The sequence below is a fragment of the Trichechus manatus genome, unplaced genomic scaffold, assembly GCF_000243295.1.
Source record: "Trichechus manatus latirostris isolate Lorelei unplaced genomic scaffold, TriManLat1.0 scaffold00187, whole genome shotgun sequence".
NCBI lineage: Eukaryota > Metazoa > Chordata > Mammalia > Sirenia > Trichechidae > Trichechus > Trichechus manatus.
This window is the reverse complement of record NW_004444123.1, coordinates 478,703-489,681: the sequence shown is the minus strand read 5'-3', so window position 1 is coordinate 489,681 and position 10,979 is coordinate 478,703. Positions and strand designations below refer to the sequence as shown.

Below are 10,979 nucleotides of genomic sequence, written 5' to 3'. Positions count from 1 at the left end.
GGCCTTCGTTGTGTGTACACCCTGATGGCCTTCGTTGTGTGTACCCTGTCAATCAATGGTTACAAAACTGCTAACATAAATAGTGTCCTTATTTTTCTTCAAAATACTCTGTAGGAAACCTCCTCTTTCATGACTCACGTATAGTCAGCCAAGTAAATCAAAATATCAGGTAAACTAAATGGAAGCAATATATTTAGAGTCTTGTTCTTACCAGTTTTTTTTTTTTTAAAAGTCATAAACATTTTATCTCTTTATTAGGGTGGGCACTTTTTAATAAGCTGTTATCCAGAATTAATATTTAACCAACAAAAGTTTGGAGGGTTGGTGGGAGACGGGTGACAAGCAGTTTCAAGACGAGATTCCCAAGCAGGCTTCCTGCAGTTTAACGAAAGATCTGCATAGGCCAATTCGCCAAACCATCTTTGCTTTGAGCTAAATGTATTTCCTTTGGTGGTGGTAGAAGAGAGAGGAGGCAAATGATGAAGCAGAAACTACATGCCATAACCTCCCCAGAAATACTGCAGCTTGTGGCCGTAACTGTATATGGGGCTCTATGTAGTCCCAGAATGAGAAAGAACTATGTGTCTACATTCTATTTCTGTCCTTACAAATATCTGATTTTTTTCCAGCTTTCTGAGAAAAATTTGATATTGTTGTTGTCTAAGCACATTTAAACTTCAGCGGAAATAACTGCCAAGTGATTCATGCCTATGTAGGTGAATATGACGATTGTATCTGGAGCCCCAGTGCGCCATTTTCATTTCGCTTTAAATAAAAAACAAAATGTATCTATGTCAGTCAGTGCCCTTCTGCTGTACTCAGAGGTATCAAACAGGCTACAATTATGATTGTGAAGTGATTGTGTCATATTGGAGGAAGGTTTATTGCTTCTGAGTCTGCAAGGCAGTAACACATATTCTGTTTCATATGACTCTTTATATCATTGTTTGGCTGTGACTAGAATAATCAAATGCCATCAAACGCTGTCAGATTCAATTTACAGTATTTTTCATTGAAGCGGGCTTTCTGCATTGTATTTCCTGTTTTCCTTGTCTATAGCTGCCATGGAATAGTCACTGTAATCATGAGCTTTATTTACAAAACCAACAGAGTGAAGCCACATCCTGCTCTACAACAGATACTTTATTTCCCTTTATTCAGAATAGGAATTTGATGTGCTTTTCTCATACAATTAGCATTAAGTAGATGAAAGAAAACTATTTCAAGAGGATGGGCATTTCAGAGCCTGCACGAACGTGCTTTGCGTAAAACGTGAATCCACACGAGCCATTTTTACATGTTAATGTGTATTTGAATCAGAAATATTCTTCTGCAAATTAATGTTTGCTGAGAAGACATTTGGCTTGCGCATTTTCGGTAATGTCATTTACATAACCAGAAAGGCAATAATACATCCCTCTTTCATAATTTTCCTACAGATACTTAACTCATCACTGAAGACTGATCTGAATCAAAGGGTTTCAGTATCTAAAGTTAAGAGGAGCCTAAACTAAGTTTCCATGGGCATCCAGGAAGTACCACCCAATAAGGGAAGGTGTGAGGCTACTCAGGAGGGAAGAACAAAGGGCGTTGAAGTAGGGGTGAGGATCTGAGAAAAACCGCGTTGTGCTTTGGAATGGGGTTTTCAATCTGCCGATGTTTTATGTCTGCCAGAGTCCGGGTTTTCTGTCTCTGAAAGCAAGCTTTCTTGCCTCTGTGCTTTATTTTCCCCTTTCTGTCTTGCTCCCCTCCCCTCCCCTCTCCTCCCCTCTTCTCCTCAGCCCTTCCCCTCCCTAACCTTTCTCTCCTCACTCTCTCCCTTCCTCCCTCCTCCCTTCCTTCTCTCTTTCCTTCTTTTCATTTTCGGTGGATTACCTGTAATAAATTCAGTACAAGATGGTGAAAACAAGCTGCATTAACAGCACCTAGCCAGCTGAGTGGAGACTCGTTAAAGCAGGAGAACCAGAGCAGAGCCTCTCTTGCATATGAAAAACAACATCTTTCCAGGAAGAGAAGAGGCTGTTCCAGCAGCCGCGATGTAACTAAGGATGGGAAATACTAGAATTCTCTTCCCAGATCTGGTTTGTCCTCTGCAGAGACTAAGCTCTCTTGGCCTCGCTCTGCAGGATTGCTCTGTCACCTCATCAAATGTAAGGAAGGGTTCTACGAGCTAAACTATGATGTCTGGTCTTGCAAACAGGTCTCAACCAAAACTGTTGCACAGTAGTTACAGCTATTTTCCTTGGACAATATGTAATTCTCGGCATCAGGCTTAGTCTCTAGTAGGTGCTCCAAAAGACATGAATCCCCATACATTTCCTTATGGAAATAGAAAATATATTTTCTGGAGTATTACACATTCTTAGAAATTAAAAACAATAGTAATAGTCCGTCTTACCTGTGAATAAAGTAGCTGAGGATGACTCCATTTGGTGTTTTCGGTGGTGTCCATGTAAGCTCTACGCAAGCCGGCCCCACTGCCTTAAGCGTGGGGGAACTAAGATCCTTTGGGGCTGCTTCAGATGTTTTAGCAAACACCCTACTGCTTACTCCACAACCTCCTTCAAAAAATTAGAGGCTTTTAGTAATTTATCAAATGGAAAAGAGTTGCATATGCATATAGAAGGGTAAGGATATAACAAAAATCGATTTATCTGAGCTTTATATATACGCTTGTATACGTCGTCTAGGCTAGTACTATAAATCTCTATAAGGTAAATGTTGACACAGGGAATCACTTTGGGAAAACCCATTAATTAACCGTATATTGACACAGGCATTGGCCATAAAGCATAGGCTTGTCTCAACTTAGGTATCTCTTGTTTATTGCAATCGTTGTAGCCAGAAAGTGAAAATGAGCTAGAATTTCACAAGTGTGCATGATTTACACATCTTGTACACTCCTCATATTTTATTTTGGCCAATATTTTAAAATAATATCCATTCTGCAAACACTCAGGAATCAAAACAAATAATTTGACACATATCGTACGTCCACAGCACAGATTCGAGGACATAAGGCTGCAGAAGCTGACTTTACATTTAACTCAAGGAAACAAGGCTTGAAAGCTATGTCCATGTTGATCAGGTGACAGCTAAAGCAAGGAAAGCAATACCCTTCAAACCTTGTTTATTTTATAGAGAGAAGTGGAAAAATTGACTCGGACTTGCTCCCAGCTCCTGCTAATTTCTGAGATGAAGGAAAATTGGAAACCTCTGAAGTCCTAACAACTCTATGGGAAATAACATCCATTTGGAAATGGAAGTTCCTAAGGACATGGTAATACGGGAGCTCTAGCTAAACGTTAAGTATCCAAAACCCATCGCTGTTGAGTTGATTCTGACTCATAGCAACCCTACAGGACAGAGTAGAACTGCCCCATAGGGTTTCCAGGGCTGTGAATCTTTAAGGGAGCAGACGGACACATCTTGTCTCACACAGCCGTGGTGGGTTCCAACCACCAACCTTTCAGTGAGTAGTCCAATGCTTAACCACTGCCCCACCAGAGCTCCTGCATGGTAAGTATAAGACTGGTAAATGTTTTTAGTTTAAGATGAAGCAATTTGTACATCAATGTGAGTTACACATTATTTTCTCTTAATAATTGGGTCTTATGTTTCGTATGTATATGTGTGTATATATATATATATATATGTAGCCTTTGAGATATATATGTAGCCTTTGAATTGACACTTTTGATTTATGGCGTTTGTGAAGAATACTGACTATACCATGGACTGCCAAAAGAACAAACAAACCTGTCTCAGGAGAAATACAGCCAGAACGCTCCTTAGAAGCAAGGATGGAGAGGAGAGACTATGTCTCACATACTTTGGACGTGTGATCAGGAGGGACCGGTCTCTGGAGAAGGACATCATGCTTGGTAGAGTAGAGGGTAAGCAAAAAAGAGGAAGACCCTCAACGAGATGGATCGACACAGTGGCTATAACAATGGGCTCAAGCATAACAAGGATCATGAGGATGGTGCAGGACGAGGCAGTGTTTCATTGTGTTGTACACAGGGTCACTATGAGTCGGAATTGACTTGATGACACTTAACACAACAACCATATATACATATATATATAATAGATATAATCTATGTATTTAATAGGGAGTCCCTGGATTGAAAATGATTAAGCAGTAGACTACTAGCCAAAAGGCTGGCTGTTCTCACCTATCCAAAGACGCCTTGTAAGACGGGCCTGGCAATCTGTTTCCAAAAGTTTTTTTTTAAAAAAAAAGCGAAAACCAAACCCATCGCCATCAAGTCAATTCCGACTCAGAGTGACCCTATAGGTTACAGCCTTGAAAACCCTATGGAGCAGTTACATACAACATCTATTTAATGTGTAATAGTGATAACTAAGATAATTATTGTGTAGCTCTCTTGATTTTCTGCTCCACCCTCCTAAATCTCAGTTTACATTTAAAGCATTATCCATTTGGAGGGAAGAATGGAATGGAGAGGCTCTTCTGTAAGACATCATAGACAGATGATGATGATTTCACTGACCACAAGCCTGAAACACGAAGCTCAGAAACGAGTTTATGTATGTGAGACAGGGTTCAGGCAAGCACTGGAGAAAATGTAACGTTTCTTTGGGTATAGTTTAACTTCTAAATAACTACTTTCTTCTCCCTCCTGAATACAGTTTAAATAAGTTTCATCAAGGTGAAAACGTTTTCTATGGAATTTTTGTAATACCATTTTGTTTTACATTACCAATGACTCCTTTATGTGAGCTAGGTGTTTTTCTTTTAAAGTGCCTTATAAAACAAGACTTTGCAAAACCACCATTTTCACGTATTTAAATATGCAAGATTTAATGTGCAGAAATGCGTAGTGCTTCGCTCAATGCCAGGTTCTGATTTTTCCGGGTAAACAGTCCACTACAAATAAGAAATGGAATGTTAGTCTTTTTATTTGAATTGAGAATATATTCCTCTTTGGTTGAACGTTTTTTATGAAGCACCTCTTCAGTCCAAGTCAGTGTATGAAAGACACTCACCATTTTGACACGCTTGGATCCTTATCTCATACTCAGTGAACGGGGATAAATTGTCCAGCACAATGGAACAATGACGACCAACGGGGGAGATCAGAGGTGCTTCACTTCCAGCATTGAGTAAGACATTGTACTCCACAGGCATTTGGGGCATGAGAATCCCTTTACAGAGAGAGAGAGACAGAAAGAAAAAAAAAAGCATGCTACATAGAATGGCTGAGAAATGATTGTTCTTTTACAGCAACATATATTTGAAATTTTGTAATTGAGAGACAGATTATTGCTTAAATGGTAATTAAAAGCTGCATGAGACTTAAGTTGGAAAATATTATAATGCATATTCCAACTGTTAGAAATGTGCATCACCCATTTTCAATAAATATGAAGTATAATAGTCCCATTTAAAGGTATACTCTTTTGTCAAATATAAATGAAGGTGCAATGTTTCATTTTTTAAACAAGACAAGGAAATTAGAAATGGTGTCACATACTTTTTCTAGGCTTACTTACTCTTAAAGCACATAAACAACAACACCAGTTTTGCTTGTGACAATAATTTTTCTATAGAGTATTGTGTATGCATGCTGTCTGACATAGATCCTTGATATAATAGCCCATAAAATATCCAAATCATAGTCTACCTAGAGAATTCCCAGTGCATCAATATCAAGTCAGGACAGTCCACTCTGTCAGTGAGAATTATGGATCTAAATCCATATCAAATTTAAGTACAAAAATTGTCATTTTTCACCATTGCTTCGTAAAAAGAGATGATCTAGACACTTTAGCCACTTCACACTCTATTTGTAACGTATTGCATTGGGCAAATATGCTGCAAAAGACCTCTTTAAAGTGTTAAAAAGCAAATATGTCACTTTGAGGACTAAGGTGCACCTGACCCAAGCTATGGTGTTTCAGTCGCCTCATATGCATGGGAACGCTGGACAATGAATAAGGAAGACCGAAGAAGAATTGATATCTTTGAACTATGGTGTTGGCGAAGAATATTGAACATACCATGGACTGCCAGAAGAACGAACAAATCTGTCTTGGAAGAGTGCTATTTAGAAGAGAGAATGGTGAGACTTTGTGTCCCGTACTTTGGACATGTTATCAGAAGGGACCAGTTCCTGGAGAAGTACATCATTCTTGGAAAAGTAGAGGGTTAGTGAAAAAGAGGAAGACTCTCAAGGAGATGGATCAACACAGTGGCTGCAACAATGGTGTCAAATACAGCAACGATTGTGAGGATGCTGTAGGACCAGGCAGTGTTTCATTCTGTTGTACATGGGGTTGCTATGAGTCAGAACCGACCCAACGGCACCCAACAACAACAATCTATTTATTTAATTAAATACCTATCCGTTTTATTTAAGGTCCCTGGGTGGTGCAAACAGTTTGTGATTGGCTGCTAATGGAAAGATTGGCGTTTCAAACTCACCCAGCATCGCCACGAAGAAAGCCATGGCAGTCCGCTTCCATAAAGATTACAGCCAAGAAAACCCTATAGAGCTACTCAGTAATATTTGGGGTCGCCATGAGTTGGAATTGACTGGACAGCAATTTTTTTTTTTTTTTTTTTTGATAAGTTTTACTTGGTCATGAACAACATGGACACTTTTTCAAGGGGAGATATGAGCCTTTAATGAATAATATAATGGAGTTTCCATTAAATTATATCATTGATCTGGTAGCTTATAACACTTGTGGGTTTAAACACTTACTTTTGGAGGACATCAATAAATTTGTTTTTGCTATAGGAACAATGGAGTCTCCGGATGGTGCAAACAATTAACACATTTGGCCACTAACCCAAAGGTTGGAGGGACACCTTAGAAGAAAGGCCTGGCAATATACTTCTGAAAAATCAGCCATTAAAAACCCCGTGGAACACACTTCTACTCTGACACACATAGGGTTGCCATGACTTGACTTGATGGTAACTTTTTTTTTTTTTAGAAACAATGAAATATACATGTCATGGTTTGAATTATGTCCCCCCAAAAATGTGTTTATCAGTTCGGCTGGGCCATGATTCCCAGAATTGTGTGGTTGTCCTCCATTTTGTGATTGTAATTTTATGTTAAAGAGGATTCAGGTGGGATTGTAACACCACCCTTACCCAGGTCACATCCCTGATCCAATGTAAAGGGAGTTTCCCTGGGGTGTGGCCTGCACCACCTTTTATCCCTCAAGAGATAAAAGGAAAGAGAAGCAAGCAGAGAACTGGGGGGACCTCATACCACCAAGAAAAAACCACTGCGAGCAGAGCGCATCCTTTGGACCCAAGGTTCCTTCACAGAGAAGCTCCTAGTCCAGGGGAAGACTGATGATGACAAGGACCTTCCTCCACGGGCGACAGAGACAGAAAACCTTCCCCTGGAGCTGACACCCTGAATTTGGACTTCTAGCTTACTAGACTGTGAGAAAATAAATTTCTCTTTGTGAAAGCCATCCACTTTATTTCTGTTGGAGCAGCACTAGATGACTAAGACAATACATATAACATCATCACTGAGAAGACAGTGCAGGACTCAGTGACCCATGAGAGATAAGCCTAAAGAATGAGATGTGGTTTTTCTTTCTATAGGTGCAGCCCCAATTCTTAAGGTGCAGAAGAGCTAGTCCAAACCAAAGATATTCAGGATTTTGGGTGGGGTGGATGTCAACAAGGAGTTTCTGAAGGAGATATTGACCTGAGTCAGAGGAGCTGATCAATTATTCTTTTAGAGAGGTGATACATTGTGCTGAATCTAGCAATGCAGATTGAGAATTTTTATTTAAAAATTAGAACATCATGATTAAACTCTCTGTTGCATTTATCCCAATAGCTTCAGCTACTACTATCTTATCATTGATACCTAAACACTTATCTCCACCTTCATAGCTTTCCTACATTCCAGAATCATATTTTCAATAGCCTACTGGATATTTCCACATAAGTACTCCACAGAGGCCTCAATCTGAATAGGTTCAAAACAGAATTAGCTATATTTCCCACTCACAAACTTGCTTTTATTTTTGAGTAAGTGATAATACCATCTTTTCATTTCCTAAGCTGGAGATCTTAGAATAGTCTAACACTGCTGTTTTCACTCCCAAACACAATTAACCACTAAATTTTATCAATTCCTTCTTCCAGAAAGTTAGGCTTCATATTTAATTAGCAACAAGTGGCCATAGAAGGTGATAACATGATTCAACCTGTATTTTAGGAAGCTGACACTGGTGGCAGGTGAATGATGAGCTGAAAACATGATAGAGAGAGCAGGTAGGGTGAGGAATGCTTGAAAGCCACTGCAATGGCTGGAGCAATAACACATACAACAACAGTCATTCTTTGTGTTCTGACTTTATGCCAAGCTGCGTGCATTATCTCACTTAATTTGGTAACATGTGAACTTCATAATGAAGGCAAGAAATTTCTTCTACTCCCCACTGTAGTTCTAGTATCTAGATTTTAGCACAAAGTAGAAGCTCAATAAATGCTGGTTAATTAAATGAGTGAATAAAGCCTCATACAATACCGTAAGATAAATTTATTACCTTTTTTTTAAGATGAGGAAAGTAAGACATGGAGAAGTTAAGTAACTTGTTCTAGACAGCACAGGATTAATTGGCATAGCCAGGACTTGAACTCACACCCATCTGATACCAAAGCTAATCTTTCTATATTTATGCTCTTTCTTGATAATGGAATCTTGAACTGGGACACTTGAGGGAAAAAATGAAAGAACAGTTTTGAAAGACTCTCTGCCAATAGACAGAACAGGTCTTTGGGACGGATTAGCCACAGGGGCAAAAACAATGGAGGAATCAGAAGCACCACTGATAGATCAAACAAATGAGAGGCAATATTTGAAGTTCTGGAGACCAGTGTTATAGATTGAATTGTTTCCCAAAAGTGTGTGTCGATTTGGTTAGGCCATGATTCCCAGTATTGTGTGGTTGTCCACCATTTTTGTGATCTGATGTGATTATCCTATGTGTTCTAAATCCTAACCTCTATGATGATAATGAGGCAGGATTAGAGACAATTATGTAAATGAGGCAGGACTCAATCTACAGGATTAGGTTGTATGTTGAGTCAATCTCTTTTGAGATATAAAAGAGAGAAGCAAGCAGGGCGGGGTGGGGGACCTCATTACCACCAAGCAAGGAGAGCCAGGAGCAGAGTGCATCCTTTGGACCCAGGGTCCCTGTGCTGAGAAGCTCCTAGACCAGGGGAAGATTGATGACAAGGATTTTACCGCAGAGCCAACAGAGACAGAAAGCCTTCTCCTAGAGCTGGCACCCTGAATTTGGACTTCTAGCCTCCTAGACTGTGAAAGAATAAATTTCTATTTGTTCAAGTTATCCACTTGCAGTATTTCTGTTATAGCAGCACTAGACAACTTGTGCTTGTGCCCGGAGTGGAATGATGCTCTAACCGATACCTACAATGTGGAAGCGGTTTTGGAATTGAGTAATGAGTGCAGGCTGGAAGAGTTTTAAGATGCTTAATAGTAAAAGCCTAGATTGTCTTGAAGAGACTGTTGTTGGAATTATGGACATCAAAGACAATTCTGGTGGGTGCTCAGAAGGAAGCGAGGAGAGCTGTAACTAACACCAGAGATGGTGCAGCTGATGAGAAACAGCAGCAGAGAAACAGCAGCAGCAAAACCAGGAGACAGGTGCATGACGGCACATGAGCTGACCCACAGAGCAAGAAGCTTCTGGCAGAGTGGGGTGCCTCCAGGCACTTATTGGTGGAGCTAGTCTTGCCGACCCACAGAGTGAGAGAGCTGAGTACCTTCCAGCCAGGGTTTATTGGCAGAGTGGGGTGCCTCCTGGCACTTATCAGTAGAGCTAAAGAGCTTTGTAACACTTGCCCGAACAGGGCAGAGGGTGGGCCGGCCTAAGAGGCCTGAGGGGCCGAGGGGCCAAGGGGCCAAGGAACCGGAAAGCAGAGGCTGAAGAGACAAATAGCACAGGAAGCAGAGCTGCCTCAGTCTCGAAGGGTAGGTTCACAACCTCTGGGGTCTCAAAGGGTATGGCCTGTTGGGTCTCAAAGGGTGGGGCCAAGGCCTCCTGGGTTTCAAAGAGTCAGATGTTCACAACTCAGTTCTGGAGAGTGGGAGTGCTGTTCACAAGTGCCAGGGGATGGGGCTGCATCCACTGCCTAAAGTTGAGGGAGTGGTACTGCCATGACCAAGGGGTAGAAGAACGGGGCCTGCTGGAACCCAAAAGTGTAGGGTCACCATTCAGATGGACTAGGAGAATGGGGCTGCCCAAAGCTGAGGGAGCAGAGTTGACTTCCCAGTGAGCCTAGAAGGTGGAGCTGAAGCCCAGGGCTGAGGGGCCTCCACCAAGAATCCAGAAGGCATGGCCAGCACCCCTAGTCTGGAGGGCAGGACCACTGCCCAGATAGTCTCAGAGAACAGAGAATTACTTTCAAGCCTTGAGGGCTAATGTAATGTGTTCTGCTGATTTGCTTGGTGCCTGTTATCCCTTCTTTCCCTCCAGTTTCTCCCCTTTGTAATGGAAATGTCTAGCTTGTGCCTGTTCCACTGTTGTACTTTGGAAGCAGATAACATGTATTTTTTATTTTACAGATGAAGAGGAATTTTTTCCCAGGATGAAATTTGGATTTTTGGGATGATACAATAGGGTGAATGTGTTTTACGTGTGGCAAGGACGTAAATTTTGGGGGGCCAAACTGTGGAATGTTGTGGATTGAATTGTGTCCCCCCCAAAATATGTGTCAACTTGGCTAGGCCATGTTGTTTTTCATGAATTAAAAAAAAAAAAATCACAACAAAGATTCAATCAATACCTAGATAAGTTAAATCTATTTTTCTCTTTAACAGTGTAGTGAGTACACATTGTGGGCTTATTTAGAAGATATTATTCAAGGCTTAAATCTCAATTGCTGAGAATGTTTTTACTGCTCCTAACAAGATTGTTACAATTAAAATGAAGTTTGAGAG

The 10,979-nt window shown here is 40.7% G+C and overlaps 1 protein-coding gene across 1 annotated transcript in view; it reads right to left on the bottom strand.

The window, feature by feature from the left end:
- USH2A (usherin) overlaps positions 1-10,979 on the bottom strand; it is a 551,884-nt gene that overhangs the window by 125,761 nt on the left and 415,144 nt on the right. Inside the window, exons 40-41 of the mRNA XM_012558807.1 lie at positions 5,014-5,172; positions 2,399-2,561 (exon numbers count right to left, since the gene is read on the bottom strand). Coding sequence (XP_012414261.1) covers positions 2,399-2,561; positions 5,014-5,172 — 322 coding nt within the window. The remainder of the gene's footprint in view (positions 1-2,398; positions 2,562-5,013; positions 5,173-10,979) is intronic.